Source organism: Aedes aegypti, chromosome 2 (assembly GCF_002204515.2).
Source record: "Aedes aegypti strain LVP_AGWG chromosome 2, AaegL5.0 Primary Assembly, whole genome shotgun sequence".
In the NCBI taxonomy this organism is placed as follows: Eukaryota; Metazoa; Arthropoda; class Insecta; order Diptera; family Culicidae; genus Aedes; species Aedes aegypti.
Window position 1 is genome coordinate 83,625,360 of NC_035108.1, and position 21,342 is coordinate 83,646,701.

The 21,342-nt window shown below is 36.4% G+C and overlaps 2 protein-coding genes across 2 annotated transcripts; one reads left to right on the forward strand and one right to left on the reverse strand.

The window, feature by feature from the left end:
• Positions 1-2,901: 2,901 nt before the first annotated feature.
• On the reverse strand, positions 2,902-5,057 carry LOC5568325 (sugar transporter SWEET1). The gene is made up of 3 exons (XM_001652154.2): positions 4,241-5,057; positions 3,646-3,765; positions 2,902-3,580 (listed from the first exon to the last, which is right to left on the reverse strand). The coding sequence occupies exons 1-3, from the start codon at positions 4,694-4,696 to the stop codon at positions 3,470-3,472; spliced, it is 687 nt and encodes a 228-aa protein (XP_001652204.1). The 5' UTR covers positions 4,697-5,057; the 3' UTR covers positions 2,902-3,469.
• Positions 5,058-14,301: 9,244 nt separating this feature from the next.
• Positions 14,302-14,859, forward strand: LOC5568324 (eclosion hormone). Its single transcript, XM_001652153.2, has 2 exons — positions 14,302-14,517; positions 14,578-14,859. Exons 1-2 carry the CDS (start codon positions 14,430-14,432, stop codon positions 14,775-14,777), a joined length of 288 nt encoding a protein of 95 aa, XP_001652203.1. The 5' UTR covers positions 14,302-14,429; the 3' UTR covers positions 14,778-14,859.
• Positions 14,860-21,342: the final 6,483 nt, after the last annotated feature.

The following is a 21,342-nucleotide window of genomic DNA, read 5'->3' on the forward strand; positions in this document are numbered from 1 at the left end:
CAGTGAGGACGTAAATGCCAAGAAGAAGAAGAAGGAAGCACTAATTGTACAGTTTGTGCGACCTTCTTCATCAGGGTTTGTTCATGAATATTTTTCAAATTTTGTATAAACTGTAACAACTCAAAGACATCCACCCACCCCCTTCAGCATTATGAAATTTGTGAATCAGCCCATCAGTCTTCCCAAATGAACACCGAACATGTTGGTTCAGAAGGTTTCGTACTCTCCTTGTACCCTGTTCTCGTGTTCAAACTGGAACACTCCAACTTGAACTTAAACATAAACATATGTGAATTGAACCCAGATAGGGCCCAGATAGCCGTAGCGGTAAACGCGCAGCTATTCAGCAAGACCAAGCTGAGGGTCGTGGGTTCGAATCCCACCGGTCGAGGATATTTTCGGGTTGGAAAATTTCTCGACTTCCCAGGGCACAGAGTATCTTCGTACCTGCCACACGAAATACGCATGCAAAAATGGTCATTGGCATAGTAAGCTCTCAGTTAATAACTGTGGAAGTGCTCATAAGAACACTAAGCTGAGAAGCAGGCTCTGTCCTAGTGGGGACGTAACGCCAGAAAGAAGAAGATGTGAATTAAACATCGGTTCGAATACCATTTGCTAGATAGAACCCAGACCAAAAGGGTCGACAAGCCGAAATAACATTTGACTCTGTCCTCCAAGCTTTGGTTTAAGCGCCATTAACTTTTTTGGATGATTTCAAATCGACTTGTAGTTTTTGACAATCCTTAATTATGGTTCAAAGCAGTGTTTCCCAAACTTTTTTTACTTTCGCCCCCTTGAGGGCAATATATTTTAGAATTGCTTCTCTAGAATGTAATTCTTATTATTGTATTCAATAACCGCTATAATTTCAAAGATTTTGATCTAGATCGTGTACAAAAAAAATACCGAGCCATTAAATTTCTGTCTGTGTTCCGACAGACTAGACTTGGAGATATTATAGCCTTGTCAAAATATGGCAAGGATTCGAGTTTTCAATCCCGGGAACATTTCCTGGGAAATGAGATTTCCCGGGATTCCCGTTTCCCGGGAAATAATTGTCTGCTTCCCGGGATTCCCGTATTTCCCGGGAAGCTCTACACGCAAACAAATTTGGTTGTATAATCTACCGAATCCATGATAGAATTAAGAACTGCACCAACGATTTTCAACCGACTACAAAAATCTGTTAACTTTACTATAATCTGGTAAAAATCACTGATCAGTGAAGTAAAAGTGACCATGTCCATAGTAGCATTCTCTACAAAGCTTTGTTTTTCAATCCGAGACACCCACCGTGCAACACAGTGTGGTCAAAAGTATACTGCCAAACTTGTCAAATCAAGATTTTTTCTAGTTATTAATACTGCAGCTCTAGTTAAATAAAACGAATATATTTTCTTGTGTAGTGATGTTGACTGTGTTTTCGTAGAGTTGACAGATTAATGTAGTCGGTTAAATATCGTTGGTGCAGTTCTTAATTTTACCATGGATTCAGTAGTTTCTACAATAAAATTCATTTCAGTGTATTTTCATGAAGAATTCTAAACATCATCTATATTCAAATAAAAACAATCAATTTACTCTTCATTTATTGAGCTGATTTTCGTAATCGTTTTTTACATTATCAGCCAACGTGCATGCAAGTTTGTGAGCTTGTAAGGCAATTTATTTGCTTAATTTACCACAGAATTCAAACATTATGTGTATAGCAATACTTATTAGCGAAGTTCATAATACTAGCTCAAAAGTTATAGAAAAGTATTGTATTTTACCATATAAGAGAAACGAAGAGTTTTGTATAGAGACTACAAGCATGTTGAAAAAATTGATTTAATCAAAATTTTATCGAGCAACTTCAATATAATTATATCTGAAATGAAACTTGAAGTCCTATTTTGCATGCTTGCTGGACTAGATCACAAAAAAGTTTGATGAATTATATCTCTAATTTCATGGAAACATCAATAAAAACCAGTGTTTTTACAACTGTGTAGCGAAGTGTAGCTAAATTTTGTGACGTGCAGGGACATATATGAGAACGGCATTAGATTCAGCTACCCCAAATCTACTAGAGACACATAATTTAATGTTTGAGACACGCAAAAATGTCATTTTTGTTACGCTGTGTAACAGTCTCAATTTTCAACGAAAGACTAGTTGGTTTTTGATTTAATGTTCGAAAAGATTGAATTAATGTTGAGCAATATTATTATTACTTTATACGATTTGTCTAGACACCTGCACATGGATTTTTGCTGAAATTTATAAAGTTTTTTGTTTCGAATCCTAGCATAAAACGAAGCCACTGGCTTCGCTGACTGTGATTGGCTTTGTTTGACTACTGTAGAGTGAATTTCAGATTTTTTCCCAACCCTGCTCTTAGCTTACCCACTTGAATCGAAGAGCCTGGGTTAGAGGCTGCTTCGATTTGGTGTTAGAAAAATTTGTCTAAAGCATCGAACGTATAGCTCATCTCGATGCAATTATTAACATTAAACCTTTAGAAGAAGATCCTTTTTCCCTTGTTTTCCTCGTTTAGTGACAGTTTTAAAACCCACTTTTTTGGAAAGAGAGATTCATGCTTTATTTTATTCGAAGTTGCAATCATGTTCAGTGAATAAACGAAAGAAAAAGTGACCTTCTAAGCAGTTTTTTTTCCAAGACGGTGTCTAAGATGGATTACTTGCTTAGAGTTAGCTTTGAAAATCGAAGGCACAGGTCTCAACTAGGATCTAAAAGGGATCAACAGATATAAAATGTAGCACAGACAACCAATGTTTTATTGTTTAACGTAGTTTTAAAAACAGCACGAGATACCGATGAGCACTAAAAGAAAATGATCACAAACCTTTCCGATTACAGCAGTAAATTCTTTCGTGAATAAATATTGTAAGAAAATAAGATTCAATAACTGTTTATTCGTGACGAATTGAAAGTAGAACACTCTAATAATCTTCCATATTTTGAGCAATAAGATATTTCATTGATAACTGTTTTTTATAGCTGCGCTCTAAGCGTGAATTTATTGGCCTATTTACCGCTTAGTTTCTGTAAATATATTTTATCTGTATTTGAAATATGGAATATTGTGAATCATTGTTCTTGTAAAACGGTACATTTCAACTTTATTGTCTGTCTTTCTGAAACAGGTATTAGTTTATTCCGGATAAATCCTTTACCTTAACATTGCACAACTTCTTAAAAACGCCACCAACATTTTTGCAAAACTTCTAATTTCTATAAATATACGGAATCAATTTCATTGACGAGTCATGCACGCAGAGTAACACATAATTTTGGGAAAGTCAGAGTATATTAAAAAAAACATTCCGTGCAGATCGTTTCGTCTAGGTTTAAAAACCCCCCACGCTAAGCTTCTATCCTATTATTGTCAATTATGTAGTAGCCTAAGTATTAAGAACCGGAAAGAATCTAGTTAAAAAAAAATCTCAGGTCTGTGTTAGTCTTAGTTTTTCTTCTTGTCTGATTTGGTCGCCTTCTTGGCCGGCTTGCTCGGGAAGATCACGAATAGCGACAGTTGAACCAACCCCAGCGCCAAAGCGATCACGTTTTGTGCCTGTTGAACGATAATGAAGAAGACATGTAACTGGTTGAACTTTGCTGGTAGTAAATGTAACTTACCACAAGGAAATTACTTCTTAAGATGACTCCATACAACAGCCACGCAAGGGAAACAAAACTACCGGACAGAATAATCGGGAATGGTAGGCCTTCAGTGCTTTTGTTCTTTAAAATTTCACCCTGAAAGTAGAAAATGGTTTAATAAATATATAGAAACTTAAATCCAACCATCAGTTGAATGATTTTATGTGTGTAAGGTATCGTGAGGCAAGTGGGTAATGGAAATCGTATAGTTTAGATTTCTCAAATTCTAAACACTTTAAATATATTTTTTTTAGCGTGACTCCCATCAATTATTTATGTGAAGTTGAAGAAAAAAATACAGAAAAAGTTTTTGAAAAATGTATCTACTCTGGAGCCATAAGTGAAAAGTTTGTCGTTTTGAACAAAACAAAAAAAAAGAAAAAGTTATAATTACGATTTCCATAAACTTTAACATTTGTTAAGGAATCCCAATATTGAGCTCTGGGTTTAGGTTTACTAGAGGTCAATGAGCAACCAATGGTGATTTTTTTTTTGTATTATATTCTCCAATAATAAATCAGATATAAACTTTGGACGGCACTAAATTATTATTGTTATGGAACCTACTTACCAACCCCAGCAGTGGCATCCCAACCAGTATCAGCAGTATGACGGTCAATATCATCCCAAATCGGAACTCGACCACCTTGGGATCTTCGTACTGCACGTACGCCAACAACCCGGCAGCGATCGCTCCGGCCAGCCCGATTTGTCCCCACACCTTGTTCTTGGCCGGTCCCAAAGTGTACCAATAGAAGGCACACACGTACAGCACGTTCAACCCCAGACCGATCAAGTTGACCTTTATCATGGCATCGTCTTGCAGCATCTGCCCGAACTGGACGTTGAGTAAACTGAACACCGCACCGCCCAGGAACGGTCCAGCCGAAAATCCTTCGGAGCTACCCTTCCGGCGGATGTCGTTGACCACGAACACTCCGCTGAAGAACTGGAGTACCGTTATGACGGCCGCCGATAGACCGACAGTGTCCTTGTACGGCTGCAGTGCCACGGCCAGAGCTTCCATGTTCAAAATCGCACAAAACTAACCGGAAACGGGAATGAACTGTGGGGGACAAATCTCACACTGCTGATACCTTCTGATGCCGCGGCGCTGAACCCTTGCGATACGGCTGTTATGTAAGCACTAATTCAGTCGAACATCACTGCGTTCGCACAACGACTCTATCGCGAAGAACTCCTCACCAAATCGAGGCTGCTTTCACGGGGTCGTTGTTCATTGATAAGCAATTGATTCTACTATAGAACGGTCATGTTTTGGGACATCACCACTTGTCTATCTATATGTAGTACAAACAAATATTTGGCAATGATGTGGCCGTAGCAGTAAAAAAATGAACGCACATAGGTTTCTAGTTATTTTTGACATTTTCGCATCGCACGACGATTCGCATTCGAAGTTGGAGCCGGTTTGTGGAGCTCTGCAAAGTGGGGTTTCGGGGCTGATGATGGAAATGCGAGGGGAACATCTACTGGTTTCGAAATTGTTCGAATACTGAGAGCTTTCGGAGTAATATAACCAGATGTAACGCACGTTGATTTGTACTCAGGGATTGAATCCTGAGAAAATTGAGAGAATCTCTCACGTATCGCTCTCTGTAACTATCATAACATGCTGCACATTATGAGAGACTGTTTATCGTATACTGCAACAACTTTGATCAGATTGGGGGGATAGTAGTGCATGATAAAACCCCTCTAAACATGCTCCAAGCCTGGGGGACACTATTGCTATTGGAAGTTCGTGGATTGTTTATCGTGCCAGTAAAGAAAAACGCCTATCCCCAACGGTAAACAAGCGAGAAAAATGGATTTTATCATCGCTCTCTCATTGGGGCTCTCGCTCGCTGCTTCCATTTATCAGACTTGTTACACCTTGCGATACAATGACGATCGTGGACTGCAACAGATAAGATGTTTTTCTTTGCTTGCTTTGATCGTGCTTCATACTCAAATGAGAGCGAATTCTGCTATGCCTGTTTGTACTTATAACCAACCATGCGTCTCCATCACCAACCGACCACGTGTAAATGGTTGCATCGAATGTGCCTTCATCGTCTACCGTTATACCAATCAGATGAATATGAAGTCCCTGTTGGCCTTAAGTGTTCGGAATATGAGTCAAAACGGTACTGAACAGCATGGCATTGTTCATTTTTCATACAAAATGGTCAAGTTAAATTAGTGAACTCGTGCATCGGTAAAGCATGTAAAGATTGAGTCGACTCTCATTGGGCTAATGACAAACTGTCGTTAGGCGCTAATAAAATTATGATGCAGTGCTAATAGCTTGACTCAGAGAAAATATTTAGATAAAAATGTTCTAACTTTCAGCTGGCAAGTTTTATTGGTGTGTGCGTTTGAAATGCAAATTTCAAATGCGGGAACACCAAACGCGGTAAGATTTTTAACAAGGAAGGCGAAGTCAAAGATTGATTTTCTTTGCTAGGTTGGCGGTGATATGGATCATGGTTGCTAAGTATCCTTTAGTTACTTTGTGGTACCGCATTTGAAGCCCAGTTAGACTGGACTTGCACGTCAAACGCAAACAGCAATATAATTTCTTTTTGAAGACTTGCTTGAAACGTTTGTACGTTCTATATCATAATCAAAATTTTCGACGTAAGATTTTGATTTTGATATTTTGGCTTTGCTTTGTGGCGAGGACATTACCACGAGGCTAAAGTGGGAAGGAAAGGATCTTAACCCCTCTACCGGCAGCTTCATTTTGTACCGCTAAAAATATTCAAATCGCGATAACTTTTTGTTTGCACCATTTTTTCACAAGATCTCAAAAAACTCTTCTAGTTTAGGAATCCATGTCGATATTAATCATTGGTGATCCAGTTTTGAAGATATTCCGATGTTCTTTGGGGGACCGACATTCTCTATATAAAATGTCTTTGACGGCCATTTTGTTTCTGGTCAATTTGTCAAAAAAAATAAAATGTGTACCGTAAAATCGGGTGTAATTGATCAGAAGGGTGAAATTGATCATTGACAAACACCTATAAACTTCTATTTCCAAGCAAGGATTTGAACATGGTATAAACCTGAAAGTTTGTGAGGATGCTCGAGATATATCCCTAAGCCAGATCTCATCACCAAAACTCGTACCAATTAGAGACCGGTTTAGTTATCCTTCGCCAAACCACCCTTCGGGGAATTACATACATTTAGGCGTATTCTCCAAATCAGCTTGAAATCGATATCTGGGTTAGAACAACTTTAACAAACATTAATAACAAATAAATCATTTTGGAATTTAGAGAAAATATACCAGTTTAGGGTAATAAGCCCTATATTTGGACAATATCAAATAATATTCAATTTCATGGGCACAGTACTCTTTTTCCGAATACAATGAAGAGAACGGTTATACATATATATGTATAGTCAGGGCCGGATTTACAAATGTGGGATCCCGGGGGCCATTACCTTGTGGGGGGCCTTTTCCCAGAAAAAAAAACATTTTGATACTTTAGCATAGACTAGATATTCGTTGTTTTTATAAGGGTTTCATTATAAGAGTCAAACTATTATATGGTCGGCGTTAAGTCAGAGTGAACCAAGTGACATTTTTCATATTTAATTTGTAATTTTTGAACTCGTTTAAAATTTGGTTCAATATTCCCACACATCTTTGTGTTACTTTCAAACAATATGATGTGAAGCGATAATCATAAAAAATCATAATCCAAACCTCTGATAGAACGATTTTCTGATGGACTATGTGCACTTGGTCCACTCTGACTGAACTAAAAACCACCGTTCAGTAAGTTGGTTCACTCTGACTGAACAATTTCTAGGAAAATAACAATCATTCAATCCTTGCATGGTCAAACTGGGTGCATATCTCTAAGAAAAACAGAGTATCAAGACCCTTCGACACCAGTATCGTAAATTCTTTAAGAATCCATATCGTCAATACTGAAATCAGTGGCATTACGATAGCTTGAAAATTAAGGTTTTGCAGGGTCAGAGTATTGATGGCCAGAAATATTCAAAAATGTGTTCAGTCAGAGTGGACCAAGTGAAAATCTTGAGTACTGACCAAAATATACTGGTCCAATAAGCGGGTTCTAGCACATTCCATACATACACCATAGAACTACCATAAACTTCTATCGAACTCTGAAATTGACTCAAAAAAATGCAATAATCAATCAGTGTATTGCTTTTCAACACATGGTCCACTCTGTCTGCATAGAAATTGTTGCATTTTCTGACCACCCATCGATATATGATAAATGGTTAAAAATCAAAATCAAATGCATCGAATTAAATAATATTTATATTTTTTTTTTGTTGGATAAGTAGAAGAATCATTCGAAGTCGAGAAATCTGACAAATTTCTAGAAATGTTTTCAATTTCCTCGCATTCCTCAGCGCGCTGATCATTTTCGCTGATATGGTAATAAGCATTTGGTCCACTCTGACTGCACGAGTTTTATTGATCATCCAAAGTAAATTTGTTACATATCTCGCGCAGTTTACAGCATTCTTAAAATCTGATCGAAGTGAAACGGAAATAAGGTAATTTCGCATCTAATGAGAGATTAATCCAATTTTCCCAAGTTTTGTACTTGGTCCCCTCTGACTTAACGCCGACCATATAACGTTAAAAAATACTTCGAATTCCCTATGAACGTAAAGTAATTTGAAATTTAAAATAATGTAGATAATGTTTTTTTTTTACATTTTTATATATACTTGTTAAATTCAATGTTTTTTGTCAATGTCAACAACAGAAATCGGTTTACGATTCTCTTCTAATACGTACCTTAATTCTAATTATGCTTATACTATTTATGTTTAATATTCAAATTGTTGAACAAACAAATTGATATAATAGTTTTGAGTTAAAGAAATTGCTGTAGGGCTGGTAGCTCAACAATTACCATCAAAACTTTGTGGAAGCAAATCTTGAGTTCAAGTGAACCGATGAAGCTGAAAATGTATTGGGTTATGCACTACATATACAGAATCATAGTGATACATTTTTCGCATCGATATATGGAGTGGATCTTGGGATTTGCTTCTTCAAATGGATAGGGTGAATATGATGACGTCCCGTGCGACCTTAATGCAGCAGGTTCGTTAATAATTGAAATACTTTCAGGGACTCATACTGGGATCCCTCTAGAATTTTTTTTAGGGATTCCTCTATCAATACTCCCAGAAATCTAACGATTCACCTCTAGTTTTTTTTCTCAGGGATTACCTCGAGATTTTTTTCAAAAGCTTATACTAGGAGTTCCTCCAGGTATGTTTTTTCTCTAATCCTTCAACCAAACTCTACACGAAATCGATGGAAAACTCAGCTGATACAATCTTGCAGGACTTAGGCGTTCCTTGAAAAATATCTAAAAGAATCTTTGAAGAAATTCTTTTGTAATTTCTATTGTTATCCTTGGTAAAATCCATGTTATATTCTTGAGATATTCAAAACAAAATTCTTGGAAAAAATCGTTAGAAAAATTCTTGCAGGAAATCCACCGGAAATAATAACTTAATCTTCGGAATTATCTCTGAACCTTTGAGAAAATACCTAATTTCTCACGAAACCTCTAAAATCATGAGAAAATACATACAGTAATACGAGCAGTAACACTGTCGTAATTTTGTAACGAAGAATTACAAAAAAAAAAAGATAAATGTCAGGCCTGATTCTGTTTTCTATTGATTCATAAATTTATCGTTTTTCTGTTTGATCAATTTCCGGTCTCTTTTTGGTCATTTTTTTTCAAGCTAGAGTTCTCTAAAGTTCCTACATTCAAGGCACTTTTCACCAGGTTTGCAATGTGAAAATAGATAGAGTTATTTTCAAAATAAATAATTAAATAATTAAGACCTATTACTTGATCTGCAGATATATAAATTGCATTTGAACCTAGTCTTTACCTTCATTGAGAAGGCTTTCGTTGTAGTTGGAAAAGTTATGTTTGAAAATCGTTAAGAATTTAAGCAAAAGGATGGCACTGCACATGTTTATCCAAATCGTTTTTTCTTGTTTCTCGTAAAATCAACAAAATACCATTCTAAATATTTGAATATTTTGTTCTAGTAATTTCACATATCAGAGTTCATTTAAAAAAATTTCACCCGTTATTACGGATTTATTAAAAAATGAATTTTTCAAATCATATAATGCGTTTTCGAAAAGTATGTACTATTGCATTGATTCTAATTATTCGTGAAAGTTTAACTATACATATTTTTGTTGAGATTTGTGGGGCCCACAAAATGTGGGGGCCCGGGGGCCATGGCCCCCTCGGCCCCCCCGTAAATGCGGCCCTGTGTATAGTCCTGCAAATGACTTCAAATGATTTTGAAAACATATGTGCAAAGATCAAAAGATATACCTCCCGAATGAGCAGCAGAGAACCCTGATCCCAATCCCCACCATGTCCTTCCTTCAAAAATTGTGACCACTAACCTCGAGTTGCCACGAGTACCCTGGCTCCATCCCGTACTAATTTTGGTACTAAAAAGTAAATAAATTGTAAATAGTACAAAAAATGAGCGTTGAACGCAATTGAGCCTCAAATAAATGAACTAGATAAAAAAAAAGATCAAAAGGTCCAGCTAACATTAAACACTTAAATTATATATAACATAAGAAGACCACTCTTGTGAAGTGAAATTAGCGAAAAAAAATATTTATTCTAGAAAATCTAATTTTCGACCACATAAACCCAAAGGGTGATGGGGTCAGGATACGTAGGATCCTGTGGATGTCCTTGGGCGACTTCTAAGGATATATTTGACGAATCCTGAGCATCGGACATGGATCCATTTTATTTTTACAACTCTTGTGGAGTTAAATTAGCGAAAAAATGATTTATTCTAGAAAATCAACTTTTCGCCCACATAAACCCAAAGGGTGATGGGGTCAGGATATGTAAGATCCTGTGGATGTCCTTGGGCGACTTCTAAGGGTATATTTGACCAATCTTGAGCATCGGACATGGACTCATTTTGTTTTTACAACTCTGGTGGAGCGAATTTGGCGAAAAAATGATTTATTATAGAAAATCAACTTTTCGCCCACATAAACCCAAAGGGTGATAGGGTCAGGATATGTAGGATCCTGTGTGCTTGGCCGACTTCTAAGGATATATTTGACGAATTCTGAGCATCGGACATGGTCCCATTTTATTTTTACAACTCTTGTGGAGTTAAATTAGAGAATTTGTGGGCGATTTTCGATGCCAAGGTTGACAAAACTGATGTTACCAACAAACATAATTATTTTGAAGCCTTGGAGCGCGCCTGGGAAGAACTAGATCCACAAAACCTGACGAAAAGCATGCCGAAGCGCCTCCAGCAAGTCCTTAAGGCCAAAGGAGGACACATTAACTATTAAATTGCTTTTTATTTTTCTTAAATCATCTTTTCTGGGGCCAAGAAGGAAGTGGGCACTTTTTTTGTCACTATTTTTTTTTTTTTTTTCAATACAGATTGATTTTCTTTTTCTTTGAGTAAAATTCTTTTTTTTTATCAAAATTTCGTAAGTGCAAATTTGAAAGAATATCAAAAATAAAATATCAAAAAAGATTTAAGTGTGTTAACTTTAATTTGAACCAAATCAATGATAGAAATTCGAAAACTGGTAAGGTGGGCACTTTATTTTGCCTATCAGTGTAACTCTGCAGGTAAAACAAAATTGGTTGAGATTTTTGCTCGGGCTCTTTTTTAAACATGTTTCACAATTCTTTAATGAATGTTCGAATCCTCTGAGCAGAATCTCAAATAGAGAAACTTTAAAGTAGATGGAGTACCGTGTACCTTTTAATTCCGCTCCTAAATGTTTCACAATGTCATTAATTACGAGATAATTTTAAAAAGTTTTTGAGGTAGTGCAATCCGGGGTAACATTTATCATTAAATGAATGTTTCCAAAAAATTTTTTTTTTTATAAACAAGTACTGACACCCATTGCTCGTGTCTTTGCACTGTTGTTTGTTTTCTGAAAGTCACCCATGAAAACATCGTTCGGTAATATTGAAAATATAATTACTCACTAACATAATGGTCCCTGAAGACGAATTTAAAGGCCTAACTCTTACAAGTCATTTACTTTTCGAGTTATTTGAAAATTTAAAACGCCTTGAATTGTGGAATACGCCTAAAGGTAGGCAATTTCCTGAGAAAATTTGTGAATTATGCTAAACTTAACATGGCCCAGATAGCCGTAGCGGTAAACGTGCAGCTATTCAGTCGTGGGTTCGAATCCCACTGGTCGAGGATCTTTTCGTAAAGGAAATTTTCTCGATTCCCAGGGGATAGAGTATCTTCGTACTTGCCACACGATTTACAAATGCAAAAAAGGTCAATAGGCAAAGAAAGCTCTCAGTTAATAACTGCGGAAGTGCTCATAAAGAACACTAATCTGAGAAGCAGGCTTTGTCCCAGTTGGGACGTAACGCCAGAAAGAAGAAGAACATATTTATAAAAGTTTCGACAACGGAATCGTTTTCAGCGAGGTCATTTTTAGTAACAATCGCATTTATCTTGCTCATATAGTTTTCAGGCCTCATTTGAGATATGATTATTTGGTCGTGTCATCATGATCATGAAAATAATTGTTTTAGAAAATTGAAAAATGTACGCATGAACACAGCTCAATTTTTTTCAAAAACCTAATTGTTCATTAGCCTATGAATAGAAGGAAAAGAATCAATATTCATGGATTGAAAATATTTCATCGATAAATGTGGATTCGAACTTTTTACGAAAAGAACAATTGCGATCAATATTACTAATAAATTGGGTAAATTTGATTCCTCTGGTCAATATATACAATGAAGCTAAGAACAGCCCTTGTTTTTTAAATTAAAAAGATATCACAATCTTTAAAAAATAGAAGTTTTCGAATACCGCCGTGCGGCGTGACATTGGGCCTAGGTGACTTTCGATGCATCTCCTGGCTAAATAGTACGGGAGTCAAAAAATTAATCCATGACTGTCCAGTGGCTATTTATAACGTATTCTTGAAGTTTGTCTTTGTTTTCATTATTCCGGTTTTAGTTTGCTGTAAAAAAAATCTTGGCCCACGTCACCCTTATGGCCCAATGTCACACCGAACGACGGTAGTATTTTATCAAGATGCTCTTATAACAATAATAATAATAATTGGTATTTTATTGTCCCACCTGTATATTAGCTATGGGATCAAATATCCCCAGCCTGCATTTTTCATATCAAATTATAGTTGAGTTTCTGAACTGGAATTAGAGAATTTACAATTATGTGTTTAATTGTACTTATTTAAATCTTAAAGTACTTTTAATTTGAGACATTTTGATGAAATATACGCAAAGTTATTGAGGTTTTTCAACGCCGTTCAATTCACGCCTCAGGCTGGTAAACTTTTCGTGAGAAATGTTTTCCAACTGTGCCACTGGGCATTGCATGCTAGTCCGTTGTCTAGTGTGGTGCTTCCTTCAAAGGGCATAAATGCCCACTGGAAGCATTAACGTGTCAGTGTCTTTAAAAAAAATGAACAGCTTTTAAAATATTTTTTGTTGTACCATCTTATGAATTTCCAGCTCTAACATTGTCTTTCATATAGGGAAAGTGTACCAGTTATGGCCATAGTGATTCCCTATTTGGCCATATGTGAAATTTCGATAACTTTCACATTTTTAATCTTTTTGAATGTTTTAACATCAAGATATATCCTATATCTTACTGCTAAAACACACACAACTTTTCAAAATGTGGAGACATTCAAGTTATCACGTATGGTGAAATAGGGAACCACTATGGCCATAACTGGTACACCTACCCTATATGAAGTATTGCACAAAATTGCTTGGTGGGATCAAGTCTACCCAGTCTTCCCTACAATGCTCTATTTTGAACTAGCAGAATATGTGAGACAACTGGAGCGATTTTAGGTATGATTTTTTATGTAATCAAAATTTCTCGTTTTGACTTAGTTTTGCGAAAAACTGCTTTTCTTAGGTGTACCCAGTTTTGGGTAATTTTTTGATGATAATTTAGTGTTATTTTTCTGTAAACATAAGTTTGGGGCTGTTGTAAAGTAAGTCTGTCAATGAGTATCGATATTTTGTGTTTCAGCCAGCAAACTGCCCCACACTAGATTCGACCTCTTGTCCCACCAGTGGTAACGATGGATAAATTATGAGTGAACTAATTGAATTATTTTCAAAACCATGCGGATTAGCTTGGTGCTAGTATCCGGTAAAAACCAGCACGTTCGATTGAATGGATTTAACTCTTGACTTAATTCAAAACACCAATCACCATGATTGGAAGAGTTCTTACTTTGGATTAGCTCTACTGTCTTGAGCAACAACCTTCGAAGTGAAAAGGCTTTGATTTTGACTATCAGGTCTATTGTGTGAAAACAAGCATTGACGGCTTGTTGGAGAAGCATATTGACATCAATTCAAACCCATCTAACAAATGTCGTAGTAAGATGCCTCGAGTAAAGACAGAAATCGATTTCGCGTCAACTAAAGCCATCCATGCCAAAGTACAGTGACCTAGTCTTACACACATTGAGATGAGCCTAGCTCTCATATAATCAGGAAGGATATATCATGCAGAGATTTAACCAACCGTATTATCCATCCACTCCAATCCTAAACCCGAAAGCCGTTAGAAATGTGTATAAAAGCGATGAATGGCACGATGTCCCAGCATCAGTTTCCATTGTTCAAATCCACCAGTAGACCCAAAAGGATTGTCATCTATAGATTCCAAGAATGAACTCCAAAATCAATCTGATGGTCATTCTAGCGGTGCTCTGCACCGTGGCTCTTATTGAAAATGTGCAGTCCAATCCAACCGTTGGTAAGATTACAAGACAGTGTTTCTCTTAATCCGTTCAATTGTTCACTCTCATCGTTTAAGATCTCTTCGGGGGATACGAAATCATCTCGGTGTGCATGACCAACTGTGCCCAGTGTAAGCGCATGTTCGGAACGTTCTTCGATGGGCAGCTGTGTGCCGAGGCGTGTCTCGAGTTCAAGGGCAAGATTATTCCCGACTGCGAGGACATCGGATCGATTGCCGGCTTCCTGAACCGGGCCGAGCTGAAAAAGTTTGCCTAAAATGAAATAGAGCCATGGAAACTATGAATGTTAATTGCGAGACGTTAGACACTAGACGATTAATAAATTGAAAATACGATTAGATGCAAAACTTGAGTAGTTTTTCTTACGTGATTATGATATCAGCATGCGACGGGGTTGGTGGTCTGATGGCTACCGCTTCTGCTTCATATGCAGAAGGTCATGGGTTCAATCCCAGGCCCGTCCCTTTCCTCGTACTTTGTAGTTATGTATCTCTCACTTGCTTCTATCTTCCATTCTAAATATATCACACTCAAACTATTCGTTCATAGCAAACGCTAGAATCAGAGACGGACAAGAAACCGTTTCCCTAACGCTTCCTACTTCCACGCGCACGCCTTTCTTACGCCTGATACATAGGCAGTCTGCTAACCACAAAAGCAAACCTCTCTTCCATGCCTTCCCCCAATCCATACACTCCCGCATGAACTGACGTGGATGCAGTGGAATATACGGTCTACGTGGGAGCCAGTTCAATGCATCATCAATTCCTCCCCTTCCCCTCAATGGTCTGCATTCTGACGTGGCAGGTGCCATTGTTGCCTAAAAATAGAAGATCACCAACACTTATACACTGAGGATGCCTGTTAGTCCCAAGCAGTCATTCGGTTGGTTCTTTGTGTAAGTGCAGCTGATCTGGCGATACTGGAGTGCATCCACGGGCGGCCAATCAAGCTCAAGCTCAAGCTCAAGCGTGATTATGATATCAGCATGCCTTCCACAAAATTTTCGGTAGTTTAGGCCACTTCATTCAGTGTTTTAAATGAAGTTCAAATTTCCGGTCAATCCTGAACATCATGTCTCCCTAGTTACTGAAGCTGGTGATCTCAAATTCCGTTTAAACTATGCATTTCTAAATCAAAGTTTTCAAAAAAAAATGGAATTGTGGAAAAATAATGATTTTTAGAAATTTGAAATTTAGTATTGAAAATAAGTATTTCTTAAAGGAAATTAGAATCTTTGAAAAACATATGCTGAGAATCTCAATGGCATTCCTCCAAAAATTATCAAGTATTCTCCCCGGAATAAGTTTCTGGAAGCACTCATCCAGAGAAACCTCTAAGTATTATTTCATGAATAACCTCCATTAACTTATAGAAAATCCCTCTTGGATGATTCCTTTCTACAACACTGTTTTCAAACCCTACTTGTCACGCAAAGTCTGGGACTTAAGGTACCGCGGGGCAAGTGGGAACGAAAAAAACGATAGTTCAAACTAATTGTTCAATAAAATTTTCAAATGTCAATATTTTTCAAATCCAACAACACAATCACGTTTTGGCAACATATTTGCTGGTGTGCGCATGAAACTAATCGAATAATTTCGAAATTGTGAAAACTTTGGAAGAAAGTTTTAGAATGAGCCAATGAACGCAGTTACCTCGCTAAGCGGGGCAAGTGGAACACATCCAGTTTCATGCGTCAATCCACATCAGTAAGTCAATCATTACAATAATAGGTTTGATAAGTCATAGATTTTTAATTTTAAGTACATATTTGATGTACATAAGGGATCAACCATAAAATACGTTACGTTTTAGGAAGAAACCCTTTATTTAATAGTGTGTCACCTCACATTTAATATTAACTTAAAATTCCTCAATAAAAGCGTAAAGAGGAATTAAACATGTTCAAAATATATCATTTATAAGTTATTAATTAAAATGTAGCACACAAAAAATCAATAATTGACGAAATTATAAATATGTTTTGTTATTATTTATATGCATGGTAGAAAACCACCTTATGTGATGGAATTGTTTTCCATCATTATTTAATTTGGTAGAAATAACAAATGAAGTTCAAATAACATAGAAAAGTAATCGTTCTCATGATGCATTTCAAATTTCAGCTGCGGTTTTGAAGTCGTATTTCAAAAATAAAAAATTAATTCAAAAATAAAGAATAATAACCCTTTTCTTCTCCCTCTTATGCAATTACGTAATTTGAGGTTGATCTTTTTTGATAAAAATCATTTGTTTGAATGTTTTAGTGCTACTCTCTAGCAAAATGTATGAAACGTGTACTAAAAGTTAAGATTCTGGTTTTTGTTTTGATGGGTCCCACTTACCCCAGGTACAAATATATTTTGGGGTAAGATTGACCATCGAAAATTTCATATGAAATGAAAACAAAATACTGGTTTATCGTTAGCAGCTTGTAATAATACTAAAAATTATAGCTTACTGATGGAAACTCGATTTAAAACACATTTATTTTTTGCGAGTCAATGCAAGACGTGAAACGTGTCACAATTTGTCATGCAAGTTGAAAATGGCGCTGAACTGACAACTGTTACATGAATTATATGGTAATAAAAATAACAATATGTTTAGTACTAAATACATTCCTTGTCATTCTATCTTCAACTTTCTAGAAGAATACCCCCATGAAAAACTTTTCCAAGTTGAGCTATGACGAAACGCCCCACTTACCCCGGATTCTCACTTGCCCCGGGGTACCTTACTTGAATTCCTTAAGTCCTGTTTAAGTCTAAGCACCCGTTTTGGAATTCGACGTTTGGTCTTTCGACATTTTTCTTGGAGTTCATTATTATTAAACGTTTCTAGACTTCCTAGTCTACTCTTTCACGCTTTTTTTTTCCAATGAATAGGGGTACCGGGGGCAGTATGGACACCCGGGGCAGAATGGACACCCCCTGTATCTTTGCATAAGCGAATACTTTTACACTTTAAATGCAAACAATATTTCAGTTGCCTGTCGGAGGAGTAAATTATCCACTAAAATTTCAGAAAAAATGTTCAAAACATTGATTTTAAATAGAAAAATTGAGCATGTTTTTATTTGGTTCGAAAATTATAACATTCACACCTCACCAAATAAGGTTTCAGAGGCAAATGACTGCAAGTTGACCGATAATGTAGCTCTTGATTGAATATTCAATTATTTATGCTATATTCAAAAATATAGTAGATTTTTTTCTGGTACTTCAAGACATTGAAAAACTTATATGAAAATTTCCTATACTGGTGACAAAGTAAAGCTGACACTTCAAAGAGAAAAAAATTTAACTTCAAATACAAAATTATCCAAAAATATTTAGCATTCAATGCAATGATTATGAAGCGGAACCACAAATCAGTTGAAAATCGTCAATTCTTGATTAAAACTAACCTGGAGGCAATATTGAAAGCATCTTTACGAAAAATGTCGTAAATTGGTTTCAATCATGTTTCCAGTGGCACAGTGACCTGTCACTATGGTTTCCTGAATATGAACTTCATTTTTAGAGGTTTTGAGAACGATCGCGGGACAATTTTCCTATAAACATTAGGGTGTCCATACTGCCCCATGGGGGTGTCCACTTTGCCCCACTAGCTTGATGGCGACTACCAAATATAAGCTTTTTTTAAACCTATTTTTGAAAACAAAATATTTTTGTCCCAATTATGCAACTATGTTGAACAAATGCTTGAGAACTCTAAAAAGCATACTGTACATAAAAAACAGTATAGTATTCATGTCCTCACAGTCAAAATAGGCAAATTCCTTAGGGTGTCCATACTGCCCCGTGTCCCCCTATTCGCTTTAGTCATGAAAAACTCTTCGAGGAAAGGAAAAAAAAATCACAGAACCATAGTTCTTTGTGTGGCACATTAGGGCGATTCAAAATTTAAAAATGTTCGAAAATCCAATCTCCCATATGTTTCTTACTATCATTACCAAAGACAAATTAAAGACCTTCATGTCCCTTGCAAATGCCCAAAATTTTATGGCTCATAAGGTAATCTAGAATGCCGTGAAAAGTGTACTGCGATGTGTCAAACTTGGGTACCTTTTGCACTACCGAGGGACCGAATGCAGTACTAGAAGTGGTACCCAATCTGAGCCCGAGTGCGACGGACCTGATCTTTACCATAAAAATAAGGTTCAGTGAAATTTTCAGCCTTTTTGAGGGTGATTGGAAGGTGGCCCAAAGACAATGTAGGTTTATATGGAAATTGCTATGGAGAAATTTTGAGGAATGTTCCAAACACGTTAGTACTGGAATTTAAGTACAAACTTAGCATCCCATAGTGAAAACTCATTCTACAAGCCTTAATGAAGGTGTTGCTGAAGAAACAAATACCTTTTGAGCTATTTTTTTTTGTTTTTTTTTTTTTGTAAATGTTTGCAGGGCTATAATCCCATGTTAAGCTAAATAATAGCAAACAAACTCATGAATATCTCTTCTGTTATTCGTCGAATAGAATTTCTCTCTTCATCAAATTTTCTTATTATGGTTTGAAGAATGAGTTTTTACTATGGGATGATAAGTTTTTACTTACATTCCAGTACTAACGAGGTTGGAACATTTTTCAAAATTTCTCCATAGTTATTTCCATACAAACCTACATCGTCTTTGGGCCACCTTTAAATCACCACCTAGAAAGCTGAAATTTTCACAGAATGCTATTTTTATGATAAGAATGGTAAGGGGGTATAGGAGATTGGATTTTCAAACTTTTTTCAAATTTTGAACCGTTCTAATGTAGAAGCAACATGTGGAAAAAAAACTTTTCGGAGTACAAATATATGCTTCGTTTAAATCTCTTCGTTTGTAGCTCTGCGATACAAAATTGGTGTCTTTGACAAAGTTGATGAACTTAATGAGAGCTATCCACCTTAAGCCATATTAGTTGGGGAAGCACCAAGTGGTCGAACATTTTAATTGTTCATATCTCAGTTCAGTGATGAGATACAACATTGATGTCTTCGACAAATGTTTTCAACTGAATGAGATTGCCATTCACTAGATGGCGCTAGAGGACAAAGATTTTATTTGCTTATATCTCAGTCAAGTGATTAGATACAAAGTTGGTGTCTTCGACAAAGTTGAACGACCTAGACCTATTCGCTCAAAACCTTATTGGTTCGGAAAACACTCACAAGATGGCGCTAGTGGTCAAACTTTTTTTTTATATCTCAGTCCAGGATGAGATACACAATTAGTGTCTTCGACAAAATTATTCATCTAAATGGGATCTATTCGCCCAGAAACATAGTAGCTTGGAAAACTCTCCCAAGGTGGCGCTAGTAGACAGACATGTTATTTTCTTATATCTCAATCCAGTGATTGGATACAAAGTTGATGTCTTTGACAAAGTTGAAGAACTTAATGAGACCTATTCGCCTGGAAACTTATTACTTCGAAAATAACCTAAATGGGCACTAGTTGGCACACATTTTATTCGCTTATATATCAGTCTACTGATTAAATCGAAAGGGTGATATTCGCCTACAACATTTTTAGTTCGGAAGTTACTCTCATGATGGCGCTAGTCAGCAAATATTTCATGAGAAATAAATATGGTGTCTTCAAGAAAGATGATCAAGTATAGGAGACAATTTCGAAAAAAATAGCTGGGAATTGATTTTATGTGCGAAACATCAAGAAAACGACCAATTAGAAATTAGTCTGCTCAGACCAAAACCATGGATACTTACTATTATTTTGAATGCAAAGCTCCTTACATTTTTAGATGAACCTTTACACCATTTATGAATTATCTTGAAAGCTGAAAAAAGAAAACACATGTTTTAAAAAAGACAGACACGTTAATGCTTCCAGTGGGCATTTTGCCTTTTGAAGGAATCACCATACTAGGCAACGAACTAGCATGCAACGCCCAGTGGCACAATCGGAAAACATTTCTCACGAAAAGTTTTCCGGCCTGAGGTGGGAATCGAACCCACGGCTAAATACCTTTTTTTTACCCGCCACTTTCCCCCACACCAAAAAGCTCAGGTGTAGCTTCCTAGTAGTGGACGCAACTATGTCAGCTCACTCTGTGCAGCACGTGAACAAAAAACTAATGAAAAAAACAAGCAAAACATGAGCTGAGATTGAAATTAACGTTAAACTAAATTTTAATTAATTTAAATAGAATTACATGGCGTGATGTCCCAGTGGAACAAAATGTTCCTTTTAAGGGACCCACTTATGATATAATTATGAAAAAAAGAAAGATATTAAAAAAAAAAAAAAAAATTTAATTAATCTATGATTGGTTTCTGGTAGTTGACATATTGCTCAAAATACGAATAATATTTTTTATCCAAGAATGTCGTGAAGATTTAGTTTAAAGTTTTGCTTTAGCTTTGTTTGAAACTATTGCGATCGCTTATTTGTTTCAAGTAATCCGGTAATTGATTGTACAGCTTAGGACCAATGATTGAAATTCTTTTTTGTAAGTACTCTATTTTGATGCAAATTATGTGTACGTCTTGTACGATACCCATGGGATATTGAAGGTAGTTGAATGTTATGATGAATAAGATTATTGTGCAGAGTGTCATGAACAAATATTAGAGTCTGCATTTTACAGAGACTGTGAATTGGAAGGATATTGTGAGAGACATCAGAGTAAAGTTGAAGAGTGGGAAATAAAAACGGTTTGCTAAATATCGTTTTCAAACATCTATTCTGGAGAGTTTGGAGCTTTTTTAAAGAAGACTTAGAGGCACGACCCCATGCTATAATTAGATAGCTCAGACGTGAGTGAATATGAGCAAAATAGAAGTTTAAAAGTATTCTGCGCGA